The sequence below is a fragment of the Amblyomma americanum genome, chromosome 7 (assembly GCF_052857255.1).
Source record: "Amblyomma americanum isolate KBUSLIRL-KWMA chromosome 7, ASM5285725v1, whole genome shotgun sequence".
Taxonomy (NCBI): domain Eukaryota; kingdom Metazoa; phylum Arthropoda; class Arachnida; order Ixodida; family Ixodidae; genus Amblyomma; species Amblyomma americanum.
In genome coordinates, this window is record NC_135503.1 from 77,873,554 (window position 1) to 77,891,348 (window position 17,795).

General features: G+C 45.3%; 2 protein-coding genes across 4 annotated transcripts in view; one reads left to right on the top strand and one right to left on the bottom strand.

Moving 5' to 3' along the window:
• The window catches only part of LOC144099346 (uncharacterized), a 156,622-nt gene that overhangs the window by 54,708 nt on the left and 84,119 nt on the right, over positions 1-17,795 (top strand). The window lies entirely within an intron of this gene.
• LOC144097251 (juvenile hormone acid O-methyltransferase-like) overlaps positions 1,312-17,795 on the bottom strand; it is a 32,424-nt gene continuing 15,940 nt past the window's right edge. Inside the window, exons 1-5 of one of the 3 annotated variants that reach the window (XM_077629994.1) lie at positions 12,479-12,654; positions 8,387-8,670; positions 6,884-7,181; positions 4,971-5,139; positions 1,312-2,669 (exon numbers count right to left, since the gene is read on the bottom strand). In XM_077629994.1, the coding sequence (XP_077486120.1) occupies positions 2,494-2,669; positions 4,971-5,139; positions 6,884-7,181; positions 8,387-8,670 (927 nt within the window). In that variant the 5' untranslated portion in view covers positions 12,479-12,654 and the 3' untranslated portion in view covers positions 1,312-2,493. Of the gene's footprint in view, positions 2,670-4,970; positions 5,143-6,883; positions 7,182-8,386; positions 8,671-12,478; positions 12,655-17,795 lie in introns of those variants that run through there. The other 2 variants (XM_077629992.1, XM_077629993.1) reach the window with 2 other exon arrangements.

The window sequence follows — 17,795 nt, forward strand, 5'->3', positions numbered from 1 at the left end:
TTAAATTTTATAGACTAGTCGATAGACTACACAAATCATATAGAGTCTATAGACAGATTTATAGATTTATGGCCATACATTTTTAGTAGAATTTCTATGGACAGTCTTTAGGCTTGAATAGCAAAGGAAATATCTATAGGAAGGAAGCAGGGTCTGTAAAAACTCTAAGAATATTTAGACCATTTTTATAAGGGTCGGCTTTGCATGCCTAAATATCTGTGCGCTAACGTTTCCTTCGACCGCTGCCCTTTGTGTACTCGACCGTTGTGCCAGGCAGTCTCCTGCGTAGGGCTCATGCATCGTCCAGATTGCCGCCAGTTTACTCTGCATCGTGGTCTCTGCAACTCTGTTCTTGTTATTGCACTCACTGCGTCGCCATTACCATGCGGGCTTTCGTGACCTTTCTTTTAATATTTACTGTGCGGCTTATTATACTCTTTAATAGCCCCGTGTCCTTTATCCCTTCGGTGCGCGTTACTTCCTTTTCAAGCAAAATTCTGCACGTACCATTTCGTTGCCTTTACTTGCAACCTGGCATGGAGGTTTCGATATTCCCCTGACCATTACAGGTCGTCTGGGGTGTTGCGCTCTGCCCTTGTACTTCCTGTGCCCGTTCTTGCCTTTTCATGCGGGCCCTTTTCATGCTTGTGTTCCAGTGTGTTTGTCTTTACGCTGTACCAATCCTCTGTATTCTCTTGCCAGTATTTATACTTGAACTTCTTGCATACTCCGAGTAACGCTCTTCTCCAACACATTTATCAGCGCAAGGCCAAAGTATAAGCTGCCAGAAAAGCAGGAGGTCTGCGAAAAGGTAAATTCGAGCAAAAGCTAGCCGTAACGCAAAACAGCATAAAGTTTATGCTGTTAATGTGCTGAATTCACAGATGATGGAGCAGTTTTAATTACTTAATTAAGTACATTTAATTCCTGCATGCACCTGCTTGTTAGCACATGCTTTTAAAGACTTTAGGCACTCAGATATGAAAATTACCTTAAATCAACTAATATGTAATGAATTTTTTCTCAATTTATCTCAGTTTTTTTTACATTTTGCGATCAAGAAACCATTAGTGCTTAAGTCCTGAAAATTTGTAACTTTTACCTGACGTTTTCAATGGATGAGAATTAATGGATCAAATGCGCTAAAGAGACAGCCAGTCTTTTTTTTAAGCCCCGGAAAAAAAACTGCATTTTTATTTATTTAACGCATGAAACTCATTTACGGTTACATTCTGTCTTTTTTGTATCCGTTCTGCCATGTTCGCTCATTTTAGTCCTCCCCTCCACGCATGCGCGTAGGTGCACCCTTGCTCTGCACCTGCGCTTGTCCTGCGCAGATGTGCACCTGTGCACATAAGCGGACGCCGAACATCGGGAAACGGGATGACATCCGTTATACACCGTTAGTCCTGCAATGCATGGCTTTCAGTGTGGGCCCACCTCACCAATACGGGTTGAAGCTTTCCTAAATAGCCAATAGGCGCCCATTTATTTAAGAACATAGAAGATAGCCTTAAATGGCCTCTATGAGACCTCTCTTAGCAGAAGCGTATCAAGGTTTCCTACTGCAGGATGGAGTACTCTTTTGCGTGCAATGGAGTATAGCTAATTCAGGGTAGCAAAAACATGCTTGCAAGGTCGTTTTTGCCAAATTATTGATTTTACGCAAACTTTGCCGGTTCCTACATATTTCGTAAAGTTGGGAATTATTATAGCGCTATCTTAGCAGACAGATGTACTCTTTATTTTTTTTTATGACAAGTCGTATGAGAACTCTTTTTTTTTTTCCATAGAGAAATAGAGAATGAACTTTATTAGCAAGATAATGTGCGCTCCGCTTCAGCATAGGGCTTTTAATATAGAAACCCCACTATATACGGCTCTCAACCTTCGCATCACTCGATTCGGTTTTTAAGCTACGGCTACCGATTACATATGGCAGTGATAAAACTCGCATGCTTTGCAGTTAGCGACGTAATCGACTATCGCTGTAAAACGTCTACTGCTAAAATGCTGCTTCAGATAACCGCAGTCACGTGCGCCGGTAATCAGGATTCGTGGATTTGAACACGAGCTGGAGCCTTAAACGCGCCGTGAGGGAAGGGACGAAGGACGCAGTGAAAGAAAACAGAAAAATAGACGCTGTAATGGCGGGCTGCGGAATGACTTCGATCAGCTGAAGTTCTTTCACTTGAACTTGCGTCGCGCAGCACATGGAAGCTTTCGCGTTATGCTTCCATTGAAATACGGAAGCTGCGGCCAGGACTTCTTCAAGGCCAAACGCAAAAGCGCCAGTACTTCACGGCACGGCTCAGGTGCCCATCGGGAGTGCGACAATGAAAGCCCGGTCCTCTCTCACAAGACATTAGCATTTTTTGCAAGAAAAACAAACAAACAAGAGGTACGTCAGCTAGCATGTCATGCACTTTTTAGCCCTTGTTATAATAATCTAGCCTAAAGGCAACAAATGGCTCGGGCACGTTGCATTCTGGATTAGTCGTGTCGTGGCTTGTGCGCGTGAACAACGTTGAAGATGTAGGTGACGTGACACTGTCCTCCGGACACTGAACTTGTCCTCTCCCGAAGGAGGTCCAACCAGAGGTTCCTAAAAGCAACCCGTCTTTCGGGAGGCACGCCGTCGTAGGCCTTGAACGCTGCCATGAACGGGTCTGCGTAGAGAAGAAAAAAAAAATATTGCACACAAGTGACTAATTGTCCAAAGCCGCGAGCACGCATTGCAAGTGTTTCGTTCAATGTGCACATAAACGGTAGCTTTCTCTTACGTCTCCTCACGTACGCTGCTGAAATACGGAAGCTTACTTTATTCCATTTTTTTTCACAGCAGTCTATTGTATTCTTCCCAAACGGTCGCAAAATTTTGCGGAAAGTGAGCCTCCGTGTCATTTTTTTTTAAACGGGAGGCGTTAAAGCTCCCATTTGTGCAGAAAATGCGGCGTCGTCGGCGTTGTGAGCGAAAAATCCGCGGAGAAGCAATCAAGATGGCCACATAGGTCGCGTGACCTTGTGGCGTCATCCCAGCGTGGCCATCAGAATGCGAACAGACTAACCACAGTGGCAAGTGACCGTTAAATGAATGATTGGTCGCTCGGGAAGAACAGCCTGGGTCGTACAAGAGCCACTGGTGGCAGCACCTGCCATCGCAGGGCAGTAGCGCATCGCTTAACCGGTGCACCACAGCGCCAGGAGCAGCATGATGACTCCCAAGGATCTTGGAATGTAAAATTGAAAAGGACAAATTCCGCATCATTCATGGGCATTAATTAACCCACTATGCTGTCGCGTTACGCCCTTAAGGCGGATCTTAAGTGTCCCCTACAACTTTTGTTTAATATAATGATCTGAGAGTCATGCTATGAATTTGGAAAGGTGTTGCAAACCAGAAGCGCGAAAAATCAAGCCTGGTTGTTTGTCGAGCAAGACGCAAGCACAAGATATGGAGGAGCAGAATGACAGCCACACCTCGTGGTTTTTGCTCTCGATCCAGGTTTATAGTTCAGAGTTCAAGATTCAACCAGTGGGAGTGCTTTCGCAGCTCTATGCCCTTTGGCCTTTTAGTGTTGATGGGCCTGCACATTAAAGAAAGACTCCGGCTGGATGCCCACAAGTAAGTGCCGACGAGCGCGATAAGTGCGCGACCACTTCCACGAGGGAATTTTAGGGTTGCTAGACGTTCTAAATGTTCTCCGAAATTAGGTTTCACACACTGAAGCACAGTTGCGCATCACGACACTTCAATAGAGGGGTGTAACCGCGTGGGTGGATTGTTTGATTAACGAAGTCCTTCGAAATTCTTTCTCTGTTTGTAGTTTTTGCACACTGACTTATCTGCCAGCAAATAAAGAAAGAAAACAAAGACCGTTGTTGCGGTCAGAAATATTTACAGCGCGCAGCGTTGACCGAGCCTTCAATTGACCATGCCACATTTCGCGTAAACGGCCCTTCATACCAGCATAAATTAATACCGATATTTGAGATTCTTTTTTATATTGGTTATGATACTGCACATTGTAGCGTTCATAATTTAGCTAAAAGTCACAAAATTAATTTCTCTGGATGCAGAATATGTTATATGCCCGGATTCAGGAAGGGTCTCTCCAGTGCCATTAGAAGTTCTGACTGACGTCTTAAAAAATTGGTCTCACATCAGGCCCGGATAGTATCCTCTGTAGGCAGGTGAGCTAACCACTTAGAGACCGAGGCTATACTTCTTTGCTGGCTTCGTCCATGTGAAGGCTTTCAATGAGCCGTGATCGAATGCACAGTTTATAGGGGGGCAGAACCTGCTAGGTGCGCTCATCTAGGTTTGATTCAGATCGATCGTTTTTATGCATGCCCAACAATTCTCGACAAAATCATGCTTGAACGGGAAAGAGCTAATGTCGCAATTTTTCTATATTTTTTAAGATTTAATTATTTACCAGTACGTTACGGTTTTTTAATATTCAACAATTTTTGTCGAATAATGTTGGACATGTCTGAAAAAAAAACGTACAAGATCTCGCACCTTAATCGCTCCGGCAGACTAACCATGCTTTTCTACATATGGCTGTCAATTTATTTATTTTTTCGATAGTATAAGTGTTGTACAGAAACCCCGTAAAGATCAGTTACAGTGATATCTGTAATGAATACATACAGGGCCACAGTAAGGGTGAGGTCACTCTCGTGATAGTAACATCTTTGATCCCAGTGCCAGTTCTGGGGTGCGTAACGACATCTCCAACTTCTTCTTTGCAAACAGTGTCTCTTTTTTAAGCCGGGTAAACTTTGCTAGTGATATTTCCTATGTGCAAATGAAGTGAAGATATGATGTAGTGTTTCCAACGTGCAACAACAGTTTCTTCACCTAATTCCCGAGGACATAATGGTGACAACATAGCCGAACAGAAATATATGGCGAGGCTTTGAAAAGAAGAAGAAAAAAAACATTGCCTTAACGAAGTCCTTACCGAGGTAATCCTCCAACCGGCCGAACGCCCATCGGCTCTCGTACTGCTGATAGGCGACGCATCGAAGACCAGCTGCTGAGACGCTGTTCCTTGTCTCGGCTTCTAGGATCCCCGGAAGCCTCGTGGCTTCGTCGACGCACAAGGTGCCTGGGAAGAGTTCTCTTGGATTCTGCTAAAACGGAGGAAAGGATGCATGCATAAAAAAAACGAACGCATTATAGTAGAAGTGTAAATGGCTCTTAATATGTCCTTACCAGCTGCACTAAAGCACTTTTATCCAAAAAATTCATTGCATGGATTTTATTCCGGAACATGATGTGCAGAGAAGAGATATCTGTCACTCATAGGGTAGATAGAACCTTACCACATGTGGTGCGAACAGCAAAGCAAACTCTCCTTTTCTTAGGGATCACACGAAAAAAAAATATCGACATCGAACAGTTGTTTTTATCGGTTTAAACGAGAACTGGCAACTTCATGCATTGTAGGGAGAAGCGCGTGCAATGCTCATCGCTACTGCTGCAAAGATGGCGCCATAGTACTTGAAGGTTGCTATGGTGAAAGCACAGCTATGTTTTTGTTTTCTTCAGAGACATGAATTCCACGCTAATATTTCTTTAATATGTGTATACTGTTTCACTGGGCATAATGAAGCGAGCTACGAGTGGATATTGGAGTTCATCGCTGTTAGTGGAAGACATACAAGTCAAAGTCTTTGGCCATTATAATGAATACAGGTCGTATACTTTTTAGTGCTGAAGTCCAATCCAGGGGGTGTATAAATCATATATTTGCGGCGAAATTTCCGCGTCCGCACGAGCCGACCATAATTACCATCTAGCTCCAGCCTCACCTAGGTAATATTAAGGGCCGCCCATATCTTCACATGCATGTAGCTGCATACATGGCTGGGAAATTAGGAGGGCAGACTACCTATGTAATGTAGTGAGCCAGGAAGAATGGGAATACGATGAATACGAAGAAGCAGCAGAGGAAGCAGATATATTCTCGGCGCAATACTACAGAGGCTTCTTTATTGAATGAGAGCATGGACGGGCATGAAATCGCGTGGAGCCCCCAACGCCCCTACAGCTTAACCGGCGCGTTGGACCATGATAGGAGTTTCTATGAAAAGAGCGACATACGCGAACTCGTGCTGCTGATTATCAGGGTTCGAACCAGGCCGCGGCGATTGCTGCGTTTCTATGGAGGCTAAACGCAAAAGACGGTCGTGCGCTGTGCGATGTCAGCCCACCACTACGGCGCCTCTTTCCCTCTTCCTTATTTTGCACCCTCCATCCCTTCCCCCACTACGCGGTTGGGGTTTCCACCGGTGATGTCACCAAGCGGCAGTATGACGCACACAGCAAGCCGAGCAGCGCCATTTCAGACAATCATATAGATGTCGTACGTCCGACCTCAATGTGAGGTCAGTTTTCCCGACAACATTCGCACCAAAATTGTGACATAAGCATTTGTCGTACAGCGTTTCGGGTGGTTTGATACGATTTCTCGTTAAAAAAAAACACAGTTCACATGGGCTAGTCAAGATGGAGGTTAGCTTGCGGCAAGGATTCGAACCGACGACATATGCACCTCGAATTGTATGTGTTCCCAGACTCTTTACCTCTTTCCTAAAGGCGCGTTGAAGTGTCCACTGAGATGCGAGACAGTTACGGCGCATTTTCTTGCCTCAAAAACTAAGTTTCCTATCAAGATTGTAATGCAACCGCTAGTCGTACAGCGTTCCGAGGGGTGTCATACGCACGGGTGTGAGTGGGTGGGTGTCAGTGCACCCAGGAACAGAATGCGTTCGCCTTCCCACACATAAGCAATCGTGTCTGTCGAAATTTTTGCAGGCTACTAGCTCGTCGAGATTACGTATCATGAGGCTTGTGCCGTCGAACACTCACGATGATGAGGGGCTTCCACTCGTGCATCTGGTACGACTCGTCCCAAGCGTCGATGGCGTCGGCGCTGACAATGGAGAAGACGAGGCACTCGCCTCCCTCCCTCAGGAGCTTGGCCACGTTGGCGTACGCCCTGGCCACGTCGGCCACGTAGTGGAACGTAAGGAACGAGTAGAGACGGTCGAACGCGCCGTACTTCTGCAGGATCACCCCGCTGTCGTTGTGCTCCACGTCGAGGACGTCGTGCACTATGCGGCGGTGTGCGAAGTTTTTCATGGCGTAGTTCACGGTTTGGGGACACCTTTTGAAGCGAGAAGAAAGCGAGCGTACAATGTAATCGCTGTACCAAGACAAAAATGCTGGGTTAATCTACAGTTCCTCAAACCTTGATGAATGAGAAATGAAGGGGGGCTTGCTCTACATGTAATAATGCTTGCTTTCAGAAGATGATAATTAAAATATAAAAGCGTTTGACCTGAACGTTACGTGATTATGTCCTCAATTGTAGTTTACTGCTTTTTTTCATTTACTGTTCGCATTTCTGGTGTATGCACTATGTGTAACTGCAGCTATGTTTTATTGTGTATTATGTCGCCAATTCTAGTGTGAATTTTTTCCGTATTCGGAGTGTAGTTGGCGGCGCCGCAATAAGGAACCAACCTCAGATTTCATGTTCATGTAAATAACGAATAATAAGGCGTCGTGAAAGAAGCTCTGTCCAGGGTATTTGGCTCGTATGTTTAATCGATAACAGTTGCGAAAAACACTACCGTTAATCCAGTGCCAGTATCAGCAACTCTACTAAGGGTTGGGAGCATGCCAAAGGATACCGAGGGTACCCGCCGTCCTTCGACCGGAGTTGTGAGTCTTGCTTTTGTCTTTGTCTTCGCCCAGAAGAAGGTAAGTCCTGTCGTCAGAACGTTTGTGGGCGCACTCTGGCCTCCTTCGTTTTTTTTTCTTCCAGCTAGTGCTTGGAGTGCCACCCTACCCCCTCTAATCTACAGTCCTTCACGAACGGTATTCTTGTCACATGGAGGCCGCCGTCATGTTGATTAAATGCAGCTTCCTGCCGCCTTCAATAAACGCATACGATGTGGGCGAGTGCTGGTTGCCTCTTTCCTGCGACGGTCATGTTCAGGTTCCAGCATTTGCTTTGGCACGCTAGAAATTGCAGTCATGTTCACGCCAACGCCAGGCTAGACTGCTGCAAGAGTGTGTTTAATGTTGTCTGCTGATTATTGGGAGAGCGTGTTAAAATCAGTTACTTTTGTAGAGGTGCAGCGAGACACATGAAAGTGTGTGAATCCGCTAATGCGACAATACAGACGTGCATTGGGGGACGTCACTTGAATACTAAAACACGTGCAAACAAACCACTGAAGCCTCAACACTCCACCCCACCTCCCCATCTCCTTTTTTTGCAGTTGTCGGGGTCACAGGTGCAATCTTTAACATTATTCGCATTGAGTGCTCTTCTGTGGGGACTTGATATGTGCAGGGACTCACCTGTCTACAGCCACGATACGGCTGCACGTTTTTCGGATCCGGGGCAGCAGCACTTCCTTGGTGAAGTTTCCAGGTCCGCAGCCCACGTCCAGGTACTGGCGTTCGCCGCTAGATGTTGCGGTCGACGGCTCGACGAAGCGAACCATGTTGAGCGCCCTCAGGTTCTCTTTGTACACGCGCGCCTCGAGTTCCAGGTAGGCTTCCGTGCCGAGGTTCCATTCATTTAGCATACTCCTCACTTTCGTCACTTGCTTTATGAGTTGCGACGCCCATATTCTCGCCATCTGGAAAGCGTGAAGAGAGGCCGGGGGGGGGGGGGTAATTACTAGACAGTGGAAACTATTTTTCTATCAAGTGGAAAGCTTCTGCGAGAAGTACGTGATGGTACAAGCTGAAACAAAACACTAACCGCATTAAATACCAACTTGTTCCGCCTGTTTTTTCCCGGGACATGCGTGAAAGAACTAAGGCATCCTTACTTAAAAATCTGCATTGGTCATTTTATTAAGAGTCCTGGTGGCTTGTAATCAGCTTGTAATCAGCCACCAGTCCTGGTGGCTTGCGACCCGTAATCAGAATTCTCTTGGATGACCTTGCAGGAAAAATGGTGAGGAAAAATTATTGAAAGTTTGAAAGCCTTTCAGAAAAATCTGACAGGACGGTTACCACTTGTTAGCGCGAGATTCAGCGACAGCTGCTAAGGTATTTATATTTTACGATTTGCTGTGGCAGAGTATATCAGAGAAGCGTTACATCTGTGCAGTTCAAGGGCGCCCTTTTTAGTTTTCCACACATCTTTGTTCGTCCTTGGTCTAGGCGTCCTCTCAAGTCCGCTGCTCTAGGAGCATGAGGATTCATAGCGCACAGAATACACAGGACACAACACAAGCGCTTACTTCCACTGAATGGAAGTAAGCGCTTGTGTTGTGTCCTGTGTATTCTGTGCGCTATGAATCCTCATGCTGATTACCCACTAGCCCGAACCCTGACCCTTCTATGCTCTAGGAGCGCAGCGCCACTGAGGATCATCTCTTCGGGCGGCGCGTTCGCAGGAGATGCCGCTGATGGACCGTGATACATTCCTCTGCTCTCGCCACATCCTCCCTCCTCCTTTAACGACAACCATTTTCCAGGATAGGATAGGATACACTTTATTGCTCTAACAAGGTCTTTCGGTCAGACAGAGGTCTTCATCTTCAAGCAGATGTCTCCCTCCGTCTTGCAGAGGTCGGCGCCCCTATTCCAGGGCACACCGCAGAGTTTGGCCGCTCGCTGGGCATGGATGACCAATCCTCATTGGAGGATTGGGTTGCCGCTGGAGAGCACACTCTCCCACTACTCCGCACTCGGATTTTCTGAGCCATGGAATGCTTTATTTCTGTCACATTCTCAAGTTCCAGATTGTTGCCGTGTTACACTCTCGCCATATCCTCCCCCTCTCGCTGTACATTCCTTCTTCCACGGAATTATCCTATGGTCGGGGTTTTGCCCGCTCTCGTCACACCCTCATTTTTACACGGTAACCTTCCTCGTCCTTCTACGGTAGCCCTCCTCATTCAGGGTTAACCATCCCTCCACAAGGAGATTTCTTCGCTCTCGCCACACCTTCCCCCTTCCGAGGTAATCACCTTCCGGTCGGTCCCGTGGTGTCCACCCTACAGTTACGCCTTCCTACGCTCTCCATAAAGCCTCATTCCATAGTAGCCATCCATCTCGTTCCAGGGTAACTAACCTTCGGATGATTTCCGGGGCAACCATAGACCAGTTGCGCCTTCTTACGCTGTCGCCATACCCTCCTCCTTCCAGGGTAACCATCCTCTGGTTGGGAATTCCTCCGCTCTTTCGATACCCTCCTACTTCCAAGGTAACAACAGTCCGGATGGTTCCTGTCGTAACCACCCACAGGTTACGCATTTCACCGCTCACGTCGTACCTTACTTCTTGTATTGTAACCATCCTCCGAGTGGTTCCCATGGCAACGCGCCTACCGGTTAAGCCGATGACTACGACCTAGTACTACTACTACGACGGTTAACTTGGGAACGGGCGCATAACAGCTATCGCTGTAAAAAAGCTTCACTGACCTTGCACACAGCATAACGTGCCAGAGATGCGCAAGGGTTCGCTCCGCTAGCTGATTTTCTGGCGTGTACACACAGTGCCACAAGAAGAAGCCTCCGCATTGCGTACAACATGTTGCTTTTGTATAAACTGTGGGCGGCCGATCTACGTTGCTCTTGATGGCACACGGCGAGCTAAACGAAATTTCTTAATCTCCTTTGCCATTAGCCAGGTTGAGTACGGCGAAGGACAAAAGCTTCTCACAGTATTGTTCATGGCTGTGCCTTGCGGCAGACGCAACCACATTATCCCAACACAACCCCCCTAATCGCTTCATGTCACCTGACCTCATTTCCTTTTTCGATTCACTCTTTTGCCACTTCTGGAGAACTCCGGTTATTTGTTCTGCCATTGTGTACCCTGTCCATGCGCCTCAACAAGAGTGCCTCAATGCTGCATTCAGCAAGGGTGCCATCATCTCGCCCTTGTCACTAATTCATGAGGCTCTTCTGTCTCCGAACTTGACATCTGCCAACTTGCATTTAGAGCTTCTCCAGCGACAGCTGCATCAGAAAAAGCTTGCGGAATTTTCGGCATTCTGAGACGAGTGTTACACCGATAGCGCACTCGTCATTTCAATAAATATCTTTGAAAAACGGTATTTTGTAACGATTCTTTCCCCAGTTGCCCGTTTATCATTCACAGCTTCAGTAAATGACGTCAGATTTGAGAGTAATCAAGCAGTGTTGTTCGCAAAGTTCGGCATCAAATGCGCGGTTTACCACTGAGAAAGAGGGTTGAAAGCGTACAAAAGACGATACCAGGTCCCCGTTTTGTCTACTGAGAATGCTGTAAAATTAAAACATGCCACCTGTGGCAAAGTTTGCAAGGTCTTCTTGGATCTCAAGGTCTTCAAGGTTTCAAGGTCTTCTTGGACCCTCTTGGACCGCTTTCTCTGCCGTTTATGTTTTCCAGACAGGATGAAAAGTCAGAGATCTTGTTTTTATCTTCCGCTTTTCAGCTGCACAGGTGAGTGAAATCGTTTCTGTTGTTTCTATCATATCGGAATTTACGTCTTAAATGACGCGTCTACTTTATTTTCAGATTTATTATGATGCTTGGATTAAAAAAATTGCCATTTTACATAGCTTTAAGGTCTAACACGAGAACTCGTTAATTTCTGCATATTTTACTCTGTCATTTTTCTACTACCATGGCTCTGGTCTGTTATCGAGCACCCACTCTAAAAACAAGTCTGCTTCGTCGGTTTGCTGTGGCACGATGTAGCTCTTGTTGTATTGGAAATCATCTTGTAAGTCTTTTGTAGGGACCTGACAGTAAGCTGATCAGTATATTCATTTTTCGCGTTTTCGAAATTGCCCTTCTTGTGGATTAGTGCCTGGTACGCATCTTTTATTGTCTCAAGCGATGTCACGAGACGATGGTGTTTGAGAGTTGCTGGCTTCCCAGGCGAAAAACATCAGCTATCATCGAGCATATCCAAGCTCACTTCATCACGGCGGCCACTTATCGCATCTTCTTGAATTGTACTGCTTTCCTTATGTCTTTCATAATTACAACCAGAACTGACATTTCATCGTCGCGACCATTTCTCGGATATCGCCTTCGTGAGTTCGAATATTCTACAAAACAGCCTACAATGCATATGCCACCTTGAATATATTTCCCTCCCCAAATTGCCAGAGGCACCGCTGCATTGTCTGGAAACGATACGGAACTGCCTTTTATCATTTACTGTTTTTCTCTTTGCACCTGTCTTTTTGTCACTTAAGTCCCGGCGCACAGTGAACAAGTAACGATGTATTCATTCATGATCTGTAGCTGCCGTTCTGACACATACTGGTTTGTCGTTTGACAGTTTGGGCAAGTAGTGACAGGCCTGCGAGATGCGGTCGTTAATTGACTGAGCTGCGAGATGCAGGTGGTGATGGCGCGTTTTGGACGAAATCAAATAGGCCTCCGTGCACAGGCAACACATTGCAGTTAGAACAGAAATTAATTTTTACCTACCTTTCAAAGTCGTAGGCAGTCTTGGTGGTAAATTCTAGAGGTAAGAAGCGCTCTTGAACGGTTTAAATAAACGGACACAGAGACTTTGGGTTCGAGTAAACCTGAGAGCTGTTGCCGTTAGTGTGCTGTTCGTTTAGTGGAAACTAAGTGGACCCGTAAAAAGAGCTCGAACTTGGCATCTGTAAACCGCTAGCGTAATTGAGATGAATTATTCATTTTTACGGCCGTCGGAAGAGAGCAACAATACTCTCCCGGATGACAGCTGCTACATGTTTTCAATTGTTTGGACTCTTCGGATTTTTTAGATTTCTGCTCTTGCTACATTGCAAAAAAAAAAGAACAGGAAGGCATAAATCACCTGCACTACATGTTTTGTCATTGACATTAGCTGGCTCTTCGGCTGAATCAGGTCCACCGGATATTGCTGTGCACTATGCATCCAAGGACTCGCATAATGAACACACCTTCTTCCGGGAAAATCTCTGGAAATTGGAGGTGCGTTCAAAGCGCGGGGTAAAATACTCATAAAAGAATTTGAAGCGGTAATGTCGGGGCGAAAATGTGCGCTGTTATAAATGCTTCATCCGGTACAGCTCACCATCTAAATAAAACTAAACGCACTCTCCAGTTCGGTTTCCATGCTCGAGAGCATAGTCAGCAACTTCTCTTTTGCAGCCGCAGATATTACTTTCGTAGCGGCCTATACTTATGTTCAAGGAGAATACAGAGTTGAGTCTAGCACAGCTGACAGCATTCAGCGCGAAGCCCAACCGCTTCATGTTGGTACAAACATTAGAATGGGAGATGCAGTAGCGAAACCATTTGTTACCGGGTGTGGTTTATGCAGGTTCCCGTATTCTTCGCGGAACATTGTTGCCCGCTGTTCTTCCCGTTGAGTATGGTATACATAGTAGTCCCGAAATTCGACAGACGGCCTTCCGTATTATTGCATAGTAGTTTCGGCGTTCCAGAATAACACCTGCTATCATTGACTATCGTTATTAGTAGATTGCGCACCAGAAGAAACAGATTAGTCTACTATGCGAGGGATAATCAAATTATACTTTTTGACAGTGGAAGTAGGTGTTGCGTTTGTTATGCGAGTAAATGCGGTAGTTTCTGATCGTGCCTATACACGTATCACCATATATACGTATAAAACTTGACTGTGGCTGCGCAATTGCACTCACTAAAATTTCACGGTGCATGAAAAACGTCGCAGTCACTAACGAGAGTGCCATCAACGTCGCATAGTTTCCATTGGTGGCACTTGCGGCGCCTGTGCTGGCTCAACGTTCACAAAAGTTTGAGGGGGTAGAGTATTTGTCACTGCTCCGTTTCGTGGCGCTGCCTGTCTCTGATTTCATTCCAGTAGCATTAATGTCTTAGGCCATATTAAGACAAACTTAACGCGTGACAGGAGTCCGCAAGACTCATAGCGATAAAGTCCTATAAAATTGAGGGGGGGGGGGGGGGGGGGGGGCGTAACTAACTGTAAACACAGCACGCTTAGTGCTGCGTACACATGGTAGTGCCTGGCTACACGGTAGTTTGGTGACGACGGCTGCGCCACTTTGGCTATCGTTACCAAGGTTTGAAACACATTAACTCATTCTGTGTTTCTGGCAGCAAGTATGTTTGCCTTTGGAAAAAGAGTGCAATTTGTAAGACGTTCTTAATCGCATACAACGTTGACTACCTTATTGCCGATTCATACCCAACAATTAGGGACAAAAGATTTTTTTGAGCGGGAAACCATTCATGAACGCAGTTTTTTTTCTTATAATGTAACATTTAACTTTAACAATCAATATATCCGCACGTCATCCGACCGTAGTCTTTAATTTTTTTCTATTAATTTTGCTATCGCCAAAAGCGTTCGCTATTGGTTTTTTGTGGCAGTCTTAACCTTCGGTGCGATCCATGGGAACACTTTAAAAGACTGATTCTGCAACACATCAGAAGGATAGACCATTAAGTTCACTGTTTCCATAACAGTATCTTACAATTTTTGAGTTTTCATAACTTTTGTCCGAGAATGTTGGACATGTACACGCGCATATCACACCCGTTCTTTTTTATAATTATCTTAACCTGCTGCTATCAAAGACAGATGCTGTTGGATGGGATTTTAAAATAATTTTAAGAGCGTTAGCTCATACTCATCACGTTTCGAGATTTCGTGGGGTCTGCTACCACCCTGAGATCACAACGCTATCTGTGACAGCAACTAGAAACAGCACACCTCACATTGAGACTTCTAACGCCATCTACAATAGCATTGTAGAAACAACCACCTGCCGCGTGCCAGTGATGATGTCACGGTCCACTATGGTGAATAGAGGTGGAACTATGGGAGTATGGCGTCAGGGGACGAAATGGTGGCATAGTTTCGGTTTCTAAATTTCAAGATGGCGGCCGATAAAATTTGTTGTGCCCTCCCATTCCTTTCCCCCTCCCCAAAAATATATTATAACGGGAGGAAGACTGTCTCGTTACGGGGCTGCTATATGAGTATACATTCGCTCCGCTTTATTTATTTATTTATTTAAGTACCCTAAGGGCCCTGCTGGGCATTACATACGGGGGGACAGTAAATAACAAAAATATTCAAGGGTTCACTTCATACATAATACCGTAAAAAAGAATGAAAGAACAAAGTGTTAATTATGAAATTTGGTTGGTCTTATACATCGTGGGCATGGTGCTGTGTGCAATAAACAAAAATATCATGTGCACGTGCAAGACAAAACAAAGGTACAAAATACATATATACTCCGACAACAAGGGGGCACCCATCCGGTGACAGTTGTGTACCGACTCTGATAGGCAAATAAAACCCTATGGGTTGTAGTATAGAAATAAAACCACAATTAAATAATAGGTAAACATTGTATGCATACAACTACTAATAGAAACGTTACTATATCGCACCGCAAGTCGATTTCTAGGCCCACCTTGACCCCCCAAACGAAGCAAATTCTGTTTGCGACGTATCTGGGGGGTGCAACGGGACAACGGGCGCGTTCTTCTTCGCTTTCTTCATTTTAGTAAACCAAACAGCTAACGCTCGTTACTTCAACGTCTTCTAGACGGTGGCGTTCTTTTTTTTGTTGCTTTGATTTCAACTGGACACGAGAACGGCGGCAGCGTGAAGATTCAGCCTTTTAACACTGTTCGTCTTCCCTCCGCAGATATGGCTCGGCGCGCTGTCGTGCACTTTCACCGAATCGGACAGTCTGCCTTCTGCTGATTCCCACTCGTGCATCCATAAGGTCGCAGCTGTTTTCCACTCAAGGGCTACGCGCTCTGTGCGATGTGCATGCGATCCGTGGACAACGCCCCCCGAGCGGTCCCACTTTATACAGACTGTTTCACCTAAGGATTTGTGCAATTTTTTGAAAGATATACTCTTTAAGTAGGAAGAGGGCTTTTTCGTATAGCATTGTCAGCGGCGTTGTAGACAGATAGATAAAGAGGAGGAGGGAAAGACAGGGATGTTAACCAGAAAGGGGTTCCGGTTAGCGGCGTTGTACACCAGAATACACCTAAGACGTGCTAACAAGCAGGCTGGTTAACTGTGTTGAACATTTAACTTTTTACTATTATTGTTACGCTCCCTAATTTATGAGAGGCGTGTGGCCCACTATAATGTTCATATAATTTTTTAGAATTTTGAAAACGTGGTCACCCTCGGCGCTGTGGCCCAAGTTTTGCCTACATCGCGGGAAATAACATGAGCTTTCGAGAAGCTTGCAGGTAAAGGAGTCTCTGCAGTGCACGTAACTCGTCAAAATAGCCATAATTTGTTGGGCCACAGCGCCACGCCTCTCATTAATTAAGGAGTCTAACTGTGATAGTTTAAAAGTTGATTATTTGTTATTAGTTAACCAGCCTGTCTGTTAGCCCATGTTTTATTTGTTATTAGTTAACCAGCCTGTCTGTTAGCCCATGTTAGCTGTATTTTGATGTACTGCACCAGTGAGATTGCTACGCCGACAAAAAGTGATCTTCAAACAAAAAAAGCCTATTTGTAAAAATCGTGTGAGCATGCAGCCTTTCAACCTTTTCATCTTCACTCTGCAGGTGAGAAAATATTGCGAAAAACGCACTCGTTCCAATGACCCGTTCCTATTCGTCCTGTCGTGCCCAAATGTGTGGTTACAAGTTGTATCGTACAGAAAAACTGTTATTACTGGGCGGTAATGTTGAACAAAATACTGGTCCCCAGCTGTCACAAATTGCAGCACAGCTGAAAGACATTGCAGTAGACATATTAAAGAAATAAAAGAGAAGCGACTCGCCAACGTAGACGATTATTTAGATGCTGTATCTTCACTAGAAGGCAAAATTTCTTCCTGCCATGACCAGCTTGCTTCCCTGAATCGCTTAGTTCAAGTCATAGAGCATAGTACCGAAAACCTAGAAAATCGTAGCGGGCGGTCGAACTTGATCATCTATGTCCTTCCAAAATAACAGGACGAGGCTAGGGAATGACTGGAAAGTACTAATAATAAAAAATAAAGAAAATACTTGGACACATCAACGTTGACACCTTTCGGGAAGGCCAGCAGCGAACTTTCAGACCAATTATATTTAAGCTCAAATAAATAGAAAAACACGAGAGGAGACAACAAACACGGCGCTGTCTCGCGACTGAAAAGTTTATTGAACGACTATAGCGCATTCATAATCTCAACGTATGCGCAGGCGGGAACGTTGCCGTAAACCAAAGAACCACAACCGGACAGGACACGTGTTCACCGATAATCCCAGGCCAAAAATACATATTCATTATAATACAGCCGAATGGAGGGACGGCTGACGCATTCAGCCCCACCTCACGGGATATGAAAAACTTCAGAAACGTCCCATGTTATCTTATGACGATGACAAAATAAAATCCGGGCATAATAAATTAGCGGCTTGCATACTGATTTATTTTTCTTTCTACTCTTATCTTCTTCCTTCGGTCCACACATGGCAGAATGCGCTGACAGCTGCGAGCTTGCCGCTTCACCCAAAGACAAAAAACGCTCTCTCCGTCCAAAACTGATGCAACGGCCTGTCTCGCCGATATACAGGATGTTTCAGTGAACACTTTCATAAAATTCTATGAAACAGGCATTCTGGGGTAAAAGTATGACTTTTGCAGCACAGTATTACTAGTGTTGGCGGACACCAGAAAGCGGGTAAATAGTCTGAAGTAGTGAGCTGGTTAAATAATTTTTCGTAATTTACTTTCTAACTATTAGAGTTAGACGTCTAGTTCCCGTTAAAGATTTTTGGCCGATCATTAGTAATAGTCATTTCAGTT